The sequence below is a fragment of the Cryptomeria japonica genome, chromosome 11 (assembly GCF_030272615.1).
Source record: "Cryptomeria japonica chromosome 11, Sugi_1.0, whole genome shotgun sequence".
NCBI lineage: Eukaryota > Viridiplantae > Streptophyta > Pinopsida > Cupressales > Cupressaceae > Cryptomeria > Cryptomeria japonica.
In genome coordinates this window covers 510,666,347-510,684,109 of record NC_081415.1, presented here as the reverse complement: position 1 = coordinate 510,684,109, position 17,763 = coordinate 510,666,347, and the positions used below count along the sequence as shown (strand labels likewise).

At 37.5% G+C, this 17,763-nt stretch overlaps 1 protein-coding gene across 5 annotated transcripts in view; it reads right to left on the bottom strand.

Moving 5' to 3' along the window:
• LOC131034701 (uncharacterized) overlaps positions 1-17,763 on the bottom strand; it is a 234,047-nt gene that overhangs the window by 90,880 nt on the left and 125,404 nt on the right. For 3 of the 5 annotated variants that reach the window (XR_009103870.2, XM_057966440.2, XM_057966307.2), the window contains one exon: positions 877-939. The exons of the other annotated variants lie outside the window; for them this stretch is intronic. Coding sequence is in view for 2 of the 3 variants with exons in the window: in XM_057966440.2 (XP_057822423.1) it covers positions 877-939 (63 nt within the window). In the remaining variant the exon portion in view is untranslated. The remainder of the gene's footprint in view (positions 1-876; positions 940-17,763) is intronic. 5 annotated transcript variants of the gene reach the window in all.

The window sequence follows — 17,763 nt, the reverse complement described above, 5'->3', positions numbered from 1 at the left end:
GCACTCAACCTTCAATGGGAACACAAGAATGATAAACACATAAAATTTAATAGCACTCCACATTGGTTGGAAATAAGATGTAAAAACTGTTGGAAATGTTGTCATTGGTGCCAAAGGTGCGAAGGCGAAGTTGTCATTGACGTCAAAGTGAATAGACAAGATTGAGAAGATTGTCATTAATGTCAAAGGTGTATGGAAGATTAAAGAAAGAATGTCACACGGGTATTATATGTGACGTGCAATCTTGCATGTGATCATACAGGGAAACTTCTTGGAGTCCGTTTTGCAAAGGAAAAGCAATTGAGAATTAATATGAATAAAAAGATAGTGCTATAAATTAAAAGGACAAAATAGAAAAAAGACAAAAATAGGAAAAGACAAAATAGAATAAGACAAAAGAGAGCAAGACAAAATAGACAAAAGAGAATAAGTCAAATTAGAATAAGACAAAAAAGAAGGCAGCAATTATATTCAACAAAGGCAGCAATTAATTTAAGGAAAGTTATTAACAAAAGATGATGACTTTCTGAATAGCCATATTTTTTCTAAAAGGTGATAAGAAATATGTGGAGAGTGTGTGACAAGGAATAAGAGATAAGTGAGGAATAAAACAAGAAATATAAAATACACACCAGCAGAAACATGGATAGTATTGTAATATCCCCCCCCCAATCTGATGTTTTAATTTTCTGATGGAGGGATATATTTTGACTTTTGATTCAATTGCTCTTTATTTTTTGATTTGATGTTTTCAGAATAGAAATATAATGCTAGAAATAAACTATGAATTGCAATTTAACTATTTGATTTTAAAAAAACAAATTTCAAAGTTAAACGCTTGCCTGCAAGAAATAAATAAATTAAATATAAACATACCCGAATTGCCTGGCAATAGATAATATATTATTTGTTGACCAGCTACAGGCGATAATCACAATTCTGGAAAATGATGATCAACTGTGGGTTTTCACGCCTAAACTGGTGAATTGCATACAATAAATTCAAACATCCAAGATTGAGCATGTGAAAGCTAGAATGAGGGTAGTTGGCTGAGAGAAAATGAAACATCCCCTGTGTAACATTTAGGAATGAAATAACATTCTAGTAGTGCTTAGAAAAAAATAATCTCAAACTAAAAAATTGCAGAGCTTTGCTCTTTAAATCACCTTCAAACTCATTCACCGGTTCAAACAAGGTTGCAAAAGCAGTATGAGGAATGGCTAAAGGTCAAATGGATTTAAGAAGGAAAAAACTTAGGGCCTCGCAGAAATTTTCACACTTACCCTAGTTTTGTCTTGTCTCCTTGTTACTTTGTTCAAAATCCAAGTTGGTTTTACATGTCCTTTATTCAACTATCAATAACAATGTTAGTAAGAGATTTGTGAATAATTATGTTTTCCCTGACGTATTTTCCTTATTATGTATGTGTCCATGGTTTTACTGTCCTAGTTTACATTGGGTCAGTCCTCATATTCTTGATATTTGAATTTCAGATTATATCCCTATGGTTACAATGTTTATCGGATTAATTTATGTGTTTTATGATATCTAAAAATAGGGGTTTAATGTATGTTTTGATCTTACTTTAGGTCTATTTTGTACCAAAGTCTTATGTTTTAATTCGTCCGTAGGGTGGAGTACTGGATTGACTATTCTAGCCCCAAAATCAAGATAGATCCAAATTTTATAGTAAACTGCATCTAAACTTTCTCAGAGGAATCACCAATTTATAAAAAAAAATCGCATCCAAACTCAAGAGCATCGATATACCAAGGTTAAAGAAAAATTTGCATCTGAAGTCCTTTTCGGAGGATAAATCTATTTTTAAAATTGGATTTAAGGACCAAAGGAAAAATTGAGCTGACAAATAATCGAATCCAAATTCAATCAATTTCAAATCTGGGTAATCCAAGATTGTAATGCATGGTAGATGATGGTACAATGACAGTACGAGATTAAGCCACACAATTTGCCAAGAACAAAATATCCAAAGGAATTATCAATTAAAACAAATCAAGGTTCAAATCTGAAATTTTATGTACCCCACTTTTCCAAGCCCAAGGGTTTGCATCCAAATTCTTTTCACAACCTAAAATCTTATATTATACCGTTGCTTGTCCTCAAACAAAGCCCGATTCAAAATATCTAAATAGCAAGATTTATTTCAGGTTAGAATCAGATTCCTATTCAAAGCGAAAAAGAAAAAGAAAAAAAGAATGTTACATTTGCAATTTGAGGCCAAACCTAACCCAAAATATTTGTCCAACTGCATTAACAATAGGTTCATATCCAAACTCTATTCACACAGGAGACAAAAATTTGAAATCTTTTGGGTTCTGTTGTGACCTTTTCACACATCGCCCCATTGCAAACGGGGATCCCCTCTTTCCTGCTTTCCACATCTTGTTAGTTTAGGGTTTTGGTGGTAGGCAACAGTTTTGAGCTTCCAGTGTCCGAGTCTCGAGTTTTGAAGTGTGATCATGCCTAATTGCTATTAGGGTTTTTGAGTTTTGCATAGGATCAAGTGCGTAAGATGTTAGATATATAGGTGATCCTAATTTTGTCTAAGTGCGGACTTTTGAGCATGAGTGAGTTTTGAAATGTCCAAGTCCGTCATATTTTTGTGCCTAAGTATTAAAAGGTCCTTTAGGAGGTTATTCAAGTCAAATTTGCACTTTCTCCCGATGGAATCCCTATTTTCTCGCTCAAGTTTTGATGAATTTGGCTAAGTCCCAATGCGTAACGATGAAGTTTGAAGTGTCCAGATGATTTTGAGTGGAAGAATCATTAAATTCCCAATGAAAATCTATGTTTTAGTGGTCTAAGGGTCAAAAATCTTGATGGGAGGAGAATTTCCCCCACAATTCCGTTGGACCCTGTTTTTCCCCCACTCAAAATCCTAATGGGAGGAGAATTTCCCCCACAATTCCGATGGACCCTATTTTTCCCCCATTCAAGTCCCTGATGGAGGGAAATATTCCACCAGGAGGATGAAATTTTGACTGTGGGAAATTATCCTAATGACCCACAATTTTCCCCAGGAATGCAGATGATTTTAATGTGGATGAAATTCCTTATCTTGATGAAGGTCGATTTCTCCAAGACAATTTATGATCAAATTTGATGGATTTTTATGTAGATGATTGTCCTAATGGATTACAAATTTCCCCAAGTGTGTTTTTTGACGAATTTTGATCTAGATTTTTGTCTAGATAGGGAGTGATTTTCCCCCAAAGTGGATTTTTGGACTTAATGGTGAAGATGAAGTGATTTTTGGAGTCCAAATGAAAATCGATTTTCCCCCAAAGGTTTTTATTGACGAGTTTGATCAGAAATTTTATCCCCATGAGGGTCGATTTTCCCTAGAGAGCAATTAAAGTGTTTGATGATGATTTTTATCTCGATTTTTATCCATATATGGGGTGATTTTCCCCCAGGTGACCAAATTTGGTGAAAATGAAATAAATTTAGTGCAAGTGGGCCCAAATTTAATTGTTTTTTGCATTTGACAACAATTATTAATGATTTGCAATGATTATTATTTTTCTTGATGCAAATCGATTTTCCCAAGCAAGTATAAAGGCAAGTTTTTTTTATCCCACATTTGCTTGTGTGGTGAAACATCAAGGTAAAAACATGTTTAAAAAGAGCCCAGCAAGCAATATAATATTATTATATTCGCTGATGTGATTGATTGAAGGTGGCTAAGTGGCTGATTGAAGAAATTTTTCCAGCTAGGTGATTTTATTGAGTGTCCATTTGTGAGCTGAAAGTGCAAGTTTGAGGGCGATTTCTCCCCAATCAGACCTGGGCACCATTTTTGGGAGCCATTGCAGCAAGTTTGGTGGCGATTTTTGCCACATTGGGCGAATTTGGGAAGTGGCGCCACCTTTAGAGAGGCCACGATTTTGTTAGAGAGGCCATGATTTTGATATTTGGTGCATACTTCAGACTTTGGGGTGGTTTTGGGCAACATTGTGAACTCCATTAATGCTAAGAGGCTGCCATTGTTCTCAGACCTGCACTTTCCAACATTGCTGGGAGCTTTTTGACTTCATTGTTGGCTGAAAACATAGTTTTCAGACTTAATTTTTTCATTCCCAGCTCATTCCCACTTAGGCAATTTTGTCTAAAGGTCATTTTGAGAGCATTTTGGAGGCATTTTTAGAGTTGACGCAAGTCTGAAAACATCATTTTCAATTTGCCTTCAGATTTGGAGTTGCATTTCCAGCCTTCTACTCTTGGGCAATTTCATCGAGGAAACATTTTTGAGGCATTTTGTGATCATTTTCTGGTAGTGCCATCATTGCTTGAGGTGTTGACAAGGTCTGAAACTCCATTTCTCAGACCTCTCTTCAGACTGATTTATTTTTGCCAGCCCTTTATTCTTGCCCAGATTTGATCATTTTGACATTGGAAAGGTAAATTTACATCAAGCATGAGAATTCTACATGGCTGCAACCTCGTTAAGTGACTGATTTATGAGTATTGCAGGTTGTCTTCAGACATTTGGCAGCCATTACTGAGTTTGGAAGGGTGTCTTTAGATATCAAAGAGTGAAAAATCAGACTTTTTACACCTTTCCAAAGCATTTCCAGATTTCGGTATACTCTTTTGGACTTCATTTTTTATGATTTTCCGAGTATACAAGATGTCTTCAGACTTAATTTTTTTATCAGACCTCATTTAAGTCTGGAAGTGAGGGTTTTATGAGGGTTTTAGACCCTATTCATATCAATTTATTTTTATTTTCAGAATTTGTTAAGAATATGGATAGAATTCCAGATTTCCAATCCTAAATTTGTCTAAATCATTAGAAATCAGAACTAATTCAATTCTAGAAATAGATTATCAGGACAATTTTCCAGGGTTATTGACTTCAAGCTACGTACAAGTACCGTGTCCAAATCCGGGATTGGAGTTCAGAAGGAGCAGTTAAAGATCGTTCAAGAGGAATTCTATTTGGATTCCCAATTGTCTTCCAGATGGAAAGGAATCACAAATACAAACATGAATTACCTGAATATGGAGTGTATGTGGCAGAGGATGTCCGAAACAAAGAACCAGATTCCCTCTCCCACCTATGCAAACATCATGAAGAGTGGCATATATCATGCCGCTGGATTTCCACAATCCATACAATGCAGCGAGCTCGTTCTGGAATGCGCAAAACACTATGATCCTCTCTCCAGGATGATCCGGACTTCCAAAGGGATAACCATCGCCTACCTTGCTGAGGATGCAATTGTTGAAGTGTTCGGGATCCCTTGCAGTGCAGACATGGAAGAAAGGACAAACGATGAATATGAAGCAAAGTATAAATTGAAGGCGGATGCATGCAAGACTGTAGTGAATAAAGAGTGGATGATTGAGCCAAGGCCTCATTATTCCAAGGCACCAAAGACACTCATGTGCATAGATTTCAAAGAGGAATATAGTGATTTGATATTCCTACTAAACCGAGTGATGGGGATGCCTCAAGGTGCCCTATTTGGAGGATGGATGTTTTATTTTATCCAGGATTGTACAAGAGGAACCATAATCAATTGGTCGAAGATTATTAGCGACAATCTTGATTTTCAGTTAAGAAATGTGGAGAAGACTAAGTCATTCGCCATGACTTCCTACCTTCTGTATATACTTGCTAGATTTGTCGCATACAAAGGATTGATATGCAAAGGTGAAGTCGGGAATGGACAAGGACAATATAGAAGTTAAGAATGTTATCCACAACTTGATATGCATAGAATTGAAGATTATAGGAGGGTCAATGATGCTTTCACCATGTATATTACAAGGATGTTGCAGGGCGGAATACACAAGAGGTTGTCCGAGGCGGCAACGGAGTTAGTTGAACAATATGGATAGTGGTACGTACAATTTCCCACCTTCACATACCTAAGGATTGAGGGATTCAGATCCAAACTGTAATGACACTTTTCAACCAAAATTAATTAATTATTTGCAGCAGAATTAATAGATTAAATGTTAATGTAAAGTTCATTAATTAAAGGTAAATATCATTAAATTATATGTAAAGGATAATAATTACAAAGTAAATTAATAACATAATAAATGGAATGACATAGCCACTTAATTCAACCATATTATTGGCAAATCATATATAAAGCATTCTCAATATCTTATAGCATCAAGGTTTTCCAATACTTATCTTAATCTTGAGCACTTGGAATAGTCATTCTCACTCCTAGAATATTCTAGTGGCCCTGGGTCCTTTATGGCTATGGGGCCCCACGAAGGAAACCGATTCTTACACAAAACCAACCATATTATCTACAATTCAAAGGAATTGTCACAAGTCTAGGCTCTTTTATGGCAAGTAAGCACTCCAAGAGGACAGGTTCTTACACAAAACCTCGCATGCCTTCACGGCACGAAATAAACACAACCTTGGCCAGGACGCTCCCGAGTGTACACCGTACTGCGAGTTGGACACACGCAGTGTGCCCCTTCTCCAATGCCCATGCCAACCAATGACCTTAACCTTCATTACTTTGTGCCCTCTAAATTCCTAGATTTCCTCCCATGCCCATAGCCCACCAAGCCACCTCCTTCTTCTTCCTTGAGTGATCTCTATGCCCTCTCCCAAGTCTCACATAAATGACTTATATAACCTTTTCAAGGGTAGTTACCAAACCATCACCCCTTCCGAAAAGGTCACCTTTAGTTGTCCTTTAATAATTATAATTATTCCTCTCTCTTAAGAGAGTTTGTCATAAACGTTATTTATTAATATTTATTTAAACTAAAGGATTATAATATCCTTTATTTTTATCTCAAAGGGGTATTTCATTACTTTATCTTCTCTTGGAGAAATAGTCACATAACACAAACCATACAAGCTTCCTAGATATCCTATAGACAGAATAATCCTGCTTGAGGTGGTGAGACAACTTCTGGAATTTGATTTCATTCAGAAGGAGAAGCATAGAACAGGGATGACTTTTCCTTTTGCTATAGGGAAAACTTTGGAAGTGTGCCACAGTGCCACTGCAGCTAGTACAGTAATTGATGAGATTGCATTCTATCGCCTTGGAACTTAAAAGAGCAAAGACAGATTTCATCCCCAGAAGAATGTTGAAAGAATCAGAGGAGAAATATTCATACACAAGGTTGACATTGAGGATTATTGGGCGAATCTAATGGATGAACAAGCAGTAAAGAAGAGGATGTGGTCCAGGATGTTAGTGGACTTCATGAGGAAATGTGAACTCTTTCTCATTCCTGATCAAATATTGGATGATAGTGATCAAACTCATCTGCGGAATGAGAATAAAATGAACAGACCTATCCTATTACCTAGTTAGTCAAAGCCAAAAGTAACGGATTTGAATGTGCTTACGAGAGATGTCATGGAATTCTCTAGAGAGTGGATAGACAAGCAAATGAACTGATTGATAGATATGGGTGTTGCCTTCACATATGAGAAGATGAAACAAGAGGAATCCTCTCTTGAAGATGACCAGGGAACAGTTAGTGATGTGAGGATTCATGCAAATGACGAGAGTCATGCTCCAAAACGTAGGAAGAGTGTGCCTAGAGAATCCAAGACGAAGGGGAAGGAGATAGTTAGCCGCCAAAGAAGAAGAAACAAAAACCTAGCGCTCCTTTGTCTCCCCTTAGTTCCTCATCGATCAAGGAAATCAGCATGCCAAAGCGGAGTAGGGAATTTAAATCCAACACAGTGATTTTACCAGAGAATATTCAATAGTTGCATGCTACAACACAATCTGCCCCACCTAATGAAGATGATGAGCAGTCGAGATCTCCTACTGTCCTATTGGAGGTTACCTTGGGTAATAATTTTATGATTTGACAACGACAAGGAGGAGAAGGATGATGTTATCTCAGCATTGAGAAGGCTTGATCGAGAAAAGTGTCCTAATGATGGAATGGAAATGTCCACCATTCCCGATTGGTTGATGAAGAGCACGTAGAAAAGTAAGAGGCCCAACCTATTGATGATATTGATGACTACTTAGCCAGGAGTAATAAGGAGAAAGAACCTAAGAAGGCTAAGATACTTTCAAATATAGCTAGAGATGAAACAGGAATGCAGATTGCAAAGGTTGTTGTCCCGATTGGTGATGTGACTTGAGATGCGGCTACTCCTATGAATTTCCAGATCACCTCGGTTGCCCTTAAACAGACTACAAAAGAACAAGAATTCCAGGAACTTGGTGATACAATTCGGGTGATCAATGCAAGGTTGGACAGGTAGAAAGAACCTAAGAAGGCTAAGATACTTTCAAATATAGCTAGAGATGAAACAGGAATGCGGATCGCACAAGTTGTCCCAATTGGTGATGTGACTTGAGATGCGGCTACTCCTATGATCACCTCGGTTGCCCTTGGACATACCACAAAATAACAGGGATTCCAGGAACTTTGTGATACAATTCGGGTGATCAATGCAAGGTTGGATAAGGAGATTGAAAAGAAGGAAAAACAAAAAGGAAGAGAATATCAAGCTTAAGGAGTATATTGCGGGGGATGAGGCATGAGGATCCCACCTTTGTCTCGCCTATTGCAATTGACTGTGGACTTCATTTTGATCACAAGGCAGCGAGGAGGACACATACAGAGTTTGGTAAATGGATTGAAGATGTGAAGAGGCAAGCGAGTGATTTCCTTACTCAATTTGTCCATGTATTAAACAGGACAATGGCACTCATATTCAAGATACAGTATTCGGAGGGAGTTTGGGATGAATTCCAACCCATTTAGGAGAAGACCATTCCCCACCTTAGAGTGTTGAAGAAAATTCCGATGTCCGTGTTGATTCAGGAAAGAGTTGTGCACACAAGAGATAGATATGATTTCCATGGTTGGTATTGTTCATTGGCCATGCGGAAATCCACTTATGAACATGCACAGAAGGATTGTGCAGAGATGGAAGGATCGATTCAGGAGATACAATCGAGGAACCTTACATCTATTGAAGAATTGTTGGGGGTAGATGTCAGTGTTTCCAGCAATCTACACTCAGAAGAATTGAGAGATAAGATGAAGTTCATGTACTTCAGCCAATTGGATTCTTTGAGGAAGAATCAGGTTCATGATTTCGTTTCCTTGCTGATCCATGTCCATAATTTGCAGAAGCTCATGCCAGATTGGGAAAATACTTTGGATGCTTGCTCTGATGCGTTGGATTTGATTGATGTGCAGCAAGATGCTTTGCCCAGCAAGGAGTTCGATTCAGTATTGGTTAGATTCCTGAAATATGCTGTGAGAGAGAGGAATGCAAGCTGGAATCTTGTGGAAGATTCACCACTTGATGACTAGGCATCATTCCATTGGGTCACATGTTGGTAGATGCAAACCCTAATTAGGGCAACTTTAGGGCTGTGTTGGCATGATCTTGGCCCTTGATTTTAAATAAATCTTGGCCATTCATTTCTTTTGAGGCTCTAAATAAACCCCATTGCCTCTCATTTGTAAGAGAGATTTTTTAAAATTGTTGCTTATATGTTGCAGATTTGAATAAAAATCATTGTTCGAATTGATGGTGATTTTGTTTAAGTGTTTTATGCATTTGTAGTTCTCATTGCCTCCAAGTTAGATTAGAATTTGCTTTCAAGTATTTTAGATTGAATGAAGGAATTTGTTGAATGCATTTGTGTGGAATCCATCTAATCCATACCACTAGCTTCTTGCTGATTGTAAGCTAGCCTTGCGTGGTCAGTTGGAATTTTATGCGAACTTCACTTCGATTGTTATACGTCCATTGTTATGCATTGTTTTGAATGGTATCAATGTTTGATGGTAATGATTTGAATATCCATGAAATATACCTTAGATGATTGCACTAAGCTTGTGTCAAATTGTACGTTTTGATGGGGAGACCTTGCCTACTAGGATTCCATTGAATCATTCACCCTTTTCTTGCATTCTAGGTTTTAGAATAGAATTCCTAAACCCTATTGCTTTTGTTCCTTTTTTTTTTAAATCCTTGTTATATTAGATCAAGAGCTCAAAGTGCAAAATCATGAGTTATCAACATAACCTATTCCAATTCCAAATCCATGAAAATTTCCCAAATTGAACAATTACGTAAGTCCCCAAGTGAAAACAGTATTATCACATCAAGCCATTGAGTTACCCACATGTCAAGAACTGACCATAGAAACCTTGGAATCATCTTAGTTGATCAGATATTTAGCATCTAAGGTGATTTTGTTCAAGAGAGGGTAAAATACTTTGGTATTTTATTCTATGTTCGTATTTGCATAAAACACACATCAACAGGTTCCAAGGTTAAAATGGACCCAAATGGGGTTTATATCAAGTTTTTAATCTTTTGAAATCCAGCCAATCCAAGGACGAATGGGTGACAACCAAGTAAGGAACTAGAAAGAGAGGATAATGCAAGATCTTTGCACCCAATGAAGGTACTTCATTTCAGATGAAGCCATGTGAACTTAACCTTGAAAGTTTAGAGCAAATAAGGTTAAAGGATTGATTCCAAAAGTTATATATCCCATTTTAAATCCAAGTCACATCTAGATTCTTCTCACACAAACAGAAATCTTTATTCATTTTGGTTGTGAGCTTCATCCCAGATGCAATGTTAATTCCAAAACAATATAAGGGTCTTTGGCATCCAAGTTTTAATTTAAAAGCCTAAAGTGGAAAAATGGAACAAGACTGAGATATCTAGCACAGAGGGTAATCTGTGATGAAGACACATATTAGACTTGAATGTTTGAGGGATTTTTACATACAAACAATCAATTTTTTTAAAAAGATGAGAACATTTGATCAGCAGGATGACATGAGGAAATTCAAGAGCTATATGCTCAGGTTTATATATGGATTGGATCAGGATTCACCTCGCACTACATGGAGGCTGTTTTTCATCCCAATCACTGCAAGAATTTGATGGGCATGACATAATTTAATATTTATTTTATTTCAGGTTCAGGTCTGGGTTTGGACTAAGGCATATATGTGGGACCCTCTGGAGTTTATGATAGTGTTATAGCCATGAACTAAAATCACAATATTTTTTATGAATGACAAGTGTCAATAGTTAATTGGTCCCTGCATATCAATGTATATATTTAATGTGTTTCTTTCAGTTTCAAGATAATGTGATAATTGTTAATCTCTCCTAGTAATAATCAAAATCATCTATGCCTTCAAGCTTTCAAACAAGTTAACCATGTCTCAAAGGATACCAGATTCATATTTTTAGCACATGATATCAGAGCATAAACCAAAAAATTTATGGTCAAAGCCAGCTCCAAGAAGACATTGAGCAAGAAAGGATAATCAAACTAGTAATTGTTTATAATTTTAGAATGTTATTATAGTTGTTATTTTTGGCATGCAAGATAATAGAATTGACCAAAAATATGGAAAATTCAAACCAGGAGTTGCATGGAGATATACAAAATAGATAAAGAATTCCTATGTTGCTTCAGGCATGACAAATTGGGTAAAATCAAAACAAAGGGATATAGGCAATTGCATAAGGAGGCAAACTATAATCATCAATATTTACCCAGGAATTCAAGAGCTAATCCAAGATGGATGAGAATTACTTTTGAATATTAGGACATGCAGAGAGAGGAATCACCAAATGGACTAAGATGAAGCCGTGTGTGGGCCAATTGAAATAGGTAAAGGCATGCATATTGATAAAATGGATTACAAAGAGAGTAAGAACAAGCACGATGGGGTAATTGGAACAAGTTCGGAGGGTGCCTCTAGAGGTACAGCTATCTTTTGGAATCAGAATACTATTAAAGGTAAGGAAATTGCTTCAGGGGTTAATAGGACCTCAGTATTGCTTGAGCACATTAAGGATAATTTTGTCTGGGTTATCTTTAATATCTATGCGCCTAATTCTAAAGCTGGAAGAAGTAAATTTTGGAGAAGCCTAGTTGAAGAGAGACAAAGTTTTTTTGATAAAAGCTGGATGATCATTGGAGATTTCAATACCCCTTTAAAAGAGGATGAAAAGATGGGAGGCCTTCATTTGCAGCTGGAGGGAAGACAAGATCTTATGGAATTTATTAATGATCAAGCTTTGATGGATGTGGATCTCCAAGGGATTAATTACACTTGGACCAATAGAAGAACTGGCTCTGATCTCATTCAAGTTAGGTTGGATAGATCCCTGATTTCTCCCGATTGGCTCTCTAAGTATAATTGTTCTTTGGCGTCTATCATTAAGATTGGTTCTGATCATTATCCTATCTCTTTCACAACCAATTCAACTTCTACAAAGCGGAATTTTCCTTTTAGATTTGAAAAAGCTTGGTTGTCCCATCCTTCATTGGAAAACTTTGTTTCTGAATGGTGGAATTAGGAGGTTGAGGGTACTGCCTTATTTAGAGTGGCCAAAAAGCTTAATATTATCAAAGCCAAAGTTAAAGTCTGGAACAAAGAGACTTTTGGAGATATTAAAGAAGTTCAAGATAAAATTCAAGTGGAAGGGCTTTCTGAGGATTTGAGGAATGTTGAAAATGGGTTGCTTTCCAAATACCATGAAATTATCTCTAATGAAGAAACTTTTTGGAGACAAAGATCAAGAGCGTTGTATTTGAAGGAAGGTGATAAAAACACCGGTTTTTTCACATGACTGCTCTTAAGCATAGGGCGGCCAATAGGATTTCCAGTATATCCAGCGATAGGGGGATTTTGTAGGATGAAAATGAAATAAGAAAGGAAGCTATGGATTTCTTTAGTAATCTTTTGGGAGGTGTGGATGCTCTAGACATCAGAAATCAAGACCTTCTAGCCCAAGCTATCCCTCCCATTTTAAATGAGGATGACAACAAAAATCTTTCTCGGATCCCTTCGAATCAAGAGATCAAAAGGCTATGATTTCCTTTCTTGGTGACAAGTCTCCTGGTCCGGATGGATTCCTTATGTTCTTCTTCCAAAAATTTTGGCATATTGTGGAGATTGATATTTGTAATGGAGTTAAAGAATTCTTTGGATCTAGGCGACTTCTAAAAGAACTCAATGCTACCTTTATCGTTCTTATTCCTAAGATCTATGGAGCTGATTCTCTCAATAAGTTTAGACCTATCAGTCTTTGTAATTTTGTTTACAAGATAATATCTAAGGTTCATACTTCTAGAATGTTGGATATCCTTCCCCGCATTATTTCGGCTCAGCAAAATGTTTTTGTCCCTGGTAGACAAATTCTGGATTCCATCATTTTTGTGCATGAGAATATTCATTCTTTAACGGTTGCAAAAAAACAGGGCTTTTTTCTTAAGCTGGACATGTCCAAGGCCTATGACAAAGTGAATTGGCAATTCCTTTTCAGAATTATGAAAGCTTTTGGGTTTGGGGAAAACATGATTCAGCTTTGTTCTCAGTTGACTGGCACTTCCACTTCTGCAGTTATTATTAATGGATCTCCTTCCAGTTTCATCAAAAGTTCTAGAGGTCTAAAGACAGGGGGATCCTATCTCTCCTATTTTGTTTACTATTCTGGCTGAAAGTTTGGGTAGATTTATTATGATAAGTGTGAAGGAAGGGAAACTAAAAGGCCTTCAACCTTCCTCGTCCAACTTAACCTGTACTCGTGAACAGTTTGTTGATGATTCTATTACCAAGGGAGAAGCTACCATAAGAGAAGCGAGAAACATGAAGAGTGTTATGGATTCCTATGAAGCTGCTTCTGGTCAAAAAATAAATTGGGATAAGAGTTCTTTGTTCTTCATCAATACCCCTGTGGATAGACAAAGAAGGATCGAAAGGATCCTTGGATGTAAAATTGTTGAGTTCCCTTCTACTTATTTGTGTCTCCCTCTGTGCTTAAAGCCTTCGGAGAATTTCTGGATGAAGCTAGTTGATAAATTCAATTCCAAACTGGCTGGATGGAAAGGAGCCCTCCTTAGCCAAGCGGGTAAGGTGACGTTGCTTAAGGCTACCCTTCAAAATTTGCCTATCTATGCCCTTAGTTTGTTTAAAATCCCCAAGAAGTTTGTTGAGCCATTGAAAGAATTCAAAAACAATTCTTATGGTCAGGAGTGGAAGATAAAAATAGAATCCCCCTTATTGCCGAGAATAATATTTGTACTCCTAAGGCTTTTGGGGGTTTGGGAATAAGGAACATTATAAATATGAATAATGCCTTCCTAGCTAAACAAATTTGGAGAATGAAAGGGGAGGAAAGGGAATGGAATTCAATTTGCAAAAAGAAATAGCTTCACATGCAACCATCTGAGGAAGAATTTATGGATAATTCTTTTCTTGTGGAAGGTTCTGCAATTTGGATCGCAGTTCAAACGGCTAAAGCTTGGGTTGCAGCTAGAAGAAAGTGGAAATTGGGGAATGGGAGAATTATTAGATTCTGGGAGGACAAATGACTAATGGATAAACCGCTGGAGGAAATCCCCATTCTTAAGGAATGAAAAGACTGATTTAAAAGCAGGTATGGAGACTTTGTTAGGGACTACTGGAGAAATGGGAAGTGGGTTGAGTTCAGCCAGCTTTGTCCGGGATTAAAATTTTTGGAGACCTTGCTTTCTTCCAAAATCTTTATGGAGCATTCTGAGGATTGTTTGATTTGGAAGGAAACTTCTGATGGGAAAAATTTTGTGTCTTCAACGGTTTCTATCCATTACAAAGTTTCAGAAGAGATCCCTTTGTGGGCGAAAGTGTGGATAAAGAAGTTGACGCCCAAAATTAATATCTTCTTTTGAATTTTTATCCAAAATAAGGTGCTAACTCTTCATAATCTCCATAAGCGTGGATTTGTTTTTCCTAACAGGTGTTCTCTTTGTTGCAGTGAGGAGTTTGTTTGCCATATCTTCTACCAATGCAATTTCAGTCAAGAAACTTGGAATATTATTCTTAGTAAGTGGAAGTTGAGCTGGGTTTTCCCGAACTCTCTGGAAGAGTTCTGGCAGCAATGGTATTGCCCTAGTTCCAATTCTAAGAATGTTGAGCTTTGGAAACTTACTCTCCCTATTGTCACCTGGAACATCTGGAAGGAGCGTAACAACAGGATTTTTAGGGGAAAAAGTGCGAACCCTGAAGTGGTGGTGGATAAAATCTATAGAGGGATCCATGAATGCTTATATGGAATTGATAATGGTTTAGCTGCTAAAGACGACTTTAATGAAAGATGGAACCTCTCCAATAGTAGAAACAGCAAGGATAAAGGTAGGGATGGTCTTTTCTGGTGCTTTCCTTCCCAAGGATGGATCAAGGCCAACTTTGATGGGGCCTCTAAGGGAAATCCTAGGAATGTTGGATATGGAAGCATTGTCAGGAATTTTGCTAGAAGTTGCCTTGTGGTTGTTGTTGGCCCTTTGGGTAACCAAACTAGTCATTATGTTGAAGCCTGGGCTGCCCTAAATACATTGATTATAGCTAAAAATCTCAATCATGATAATCTATGGTTGGAGGGAGACTCTCTTAACATTATTAAATGCCTTAAGGGAGAAGTTGAGCCTTCGTGGACTATAGAAAATATTATTTTTAAAACTAGAGAAATTATTTCTAGCTTTAAATCAATTATTATTGAGCATGCTTTCAGGGAAAAAAATGCCATAGCGGACGGTCTTGCTAACCTTGGCGTTATTTCCGAAGATCAAAGCATATGGAATGGGGAAGACAATATCGATTTTAAAATTAAAGAACTCGTTAGAAAGGATAGATTTATGGGGAAAGAAGGATGCAACGTTAATCATGGAAGAATTAATGATTAATCATCAAATTTTTAGAAAGGTAATGATAGCTCGTCAGAAGGGCAGAGTCCTAAATAAGAATATAAAAATTTTGCATGCTTTGTGGGTGTGCATTTTCAAAAGGCCGAGTGTCATTTGGAAGAAAGCTCTGAAGTTGCAGAAGCCGAGAAATTGTAAAACGAATTCTAAAATGGGGGTGATCTTAGAAGAGCGGAACCTGATAATATTTCCAGATGGCAGGAGATGCCTAAGGTATGGGCAAAGCTGGAGAAGGGTTTCATGACGCATTTCATGGAAAAACTGGTAGACTATGATAAAAGCAGAGTTAACCTGGCGGTTACCAGAGCGACTGAAAACTGGAAAAATGGCTCCTTCAAAATTCATGGTGTTAGATTCAAGCTGGACGCGGACCTCATCTCTACAATCACAAGTATGCCCCATTCTGGTCTTAATTTCTTTAGGGACCTGAATGTGTCTAATAATGCTATGAAACTCTTTCCGTGTAAAGAGGACAGAGCAAAATTAGGCAAAGCTTCTGGGGGTATTATGATGCTTCTAATATTAAATAAATTTGGGGTTGTGTGCTTAATGCCATTATGGAGTATATTACTGTGGAGGGTCGTTTCACTAGGGTCCACATCTACCACTTTGTGCTTCTGAATCACTTTAGGCATGAGAAGAGGATTTCTCTTCCCTACTACCTTTTCAGATCTCTGTCGCGGTCATTGAACAAGCACAGTAAGAACCCCTCTTCTCCTGTGCTTCATTTTGGCCTTATTTTGCTCATTTATGAGCATTGTAAGATTTTGGCAATTCAGGAAAACAAAAGGTTGTCGGTGTCGTCGGGGAAAGGAAAGAGGAAAATTGAGGAATCTGGGCCCAATAAGGATGACTTGATACAGAGTAAAAAGGTTAAAAAAGCCACTGTGGAGAAAATTCAAGAGGACATGGATAAACAAAAGGTTACGGAGGTTGATTATGAGGATATGGGAAAAGAAGGAAGTGAGATGGAGACCGATGAGTCTGACGGAGAGGAGAGCTGGAAAGAAGAGGAAGTGGGGGAAGAGGAAGGAGGAGCAGAGGATGCTTCTGATCAGAACAGCCCTACCCACAACGTGAGTATTGGTAATTTTAACAACCAGCCTATGGAGAAGCAGGACAATCAGATTAATAAGGAGGAAAGGGAAATGGAAACTGAGCAGAACAAGGATAAGGAGGAAACGAGAAGGGAAAAGGATAAAGTCGGTGATGGGATTATTCTGGATAAACTCTAGAACCAGTCTGAGGCTCGTCTGGGTTTTGATAGGTGGGTATTGTTGACGTGTATTTTGTACATGATCATACACAGAATAAAATACCCAAAGGCATCTTATCCTCTCTTGAATAAAGTCTCTAACTGCTGAAGATTCGCATGAAGGATCAGTTAGGATGACTCCAATGTTCTTTTTGGTAGGGTCTCTACGTGTGGATAAGCTCTTCGTGGTGTGATGTGATTTGCTGGAATCACAAGGGGACTTACATGTGATGATTGAACTTCCGATCTGCTTTGCTGGACACAGGCTCTTACTAACTTAGATTTGAAAAAAAATGAAAAAAAAGGATAAGGGCGAAGAGAGGATCTAATCCTAATACTAAGAATGTAGGAGCAATGACTTGATTTTTGATGAAACTCTAACTAGATCTTGTTTTGACATCAATGGAACATCTACACAAGACTAGTGCGATCTTCTAAGGGAAGCTTTATGATGTTCAAATCATCACCGCAGGCATAGATACCATCCAAGTTGATGCATATCAATGAAGAAGCGACAAATTGAAATTGAGCTTAAGCTGAATGATTCCAGTTGACTACACAAGGCAAGTCTGCAATCAACAAACTGCTAGTAGTATGGATATACGAATTCCCACCATTAATCAATCACATTTCTTCCATTCATCTAATCATCTACCATCTAAGATTGAAGACTCAACAAGAAACCATGCAAATTGCAAGAAAACGACATATTTCACCATTACTTCAATGAAAATGGAGTTTGTTTACAATCAATGGCAACAATTTCTTTCCTTGTCCTCCTATTCTACT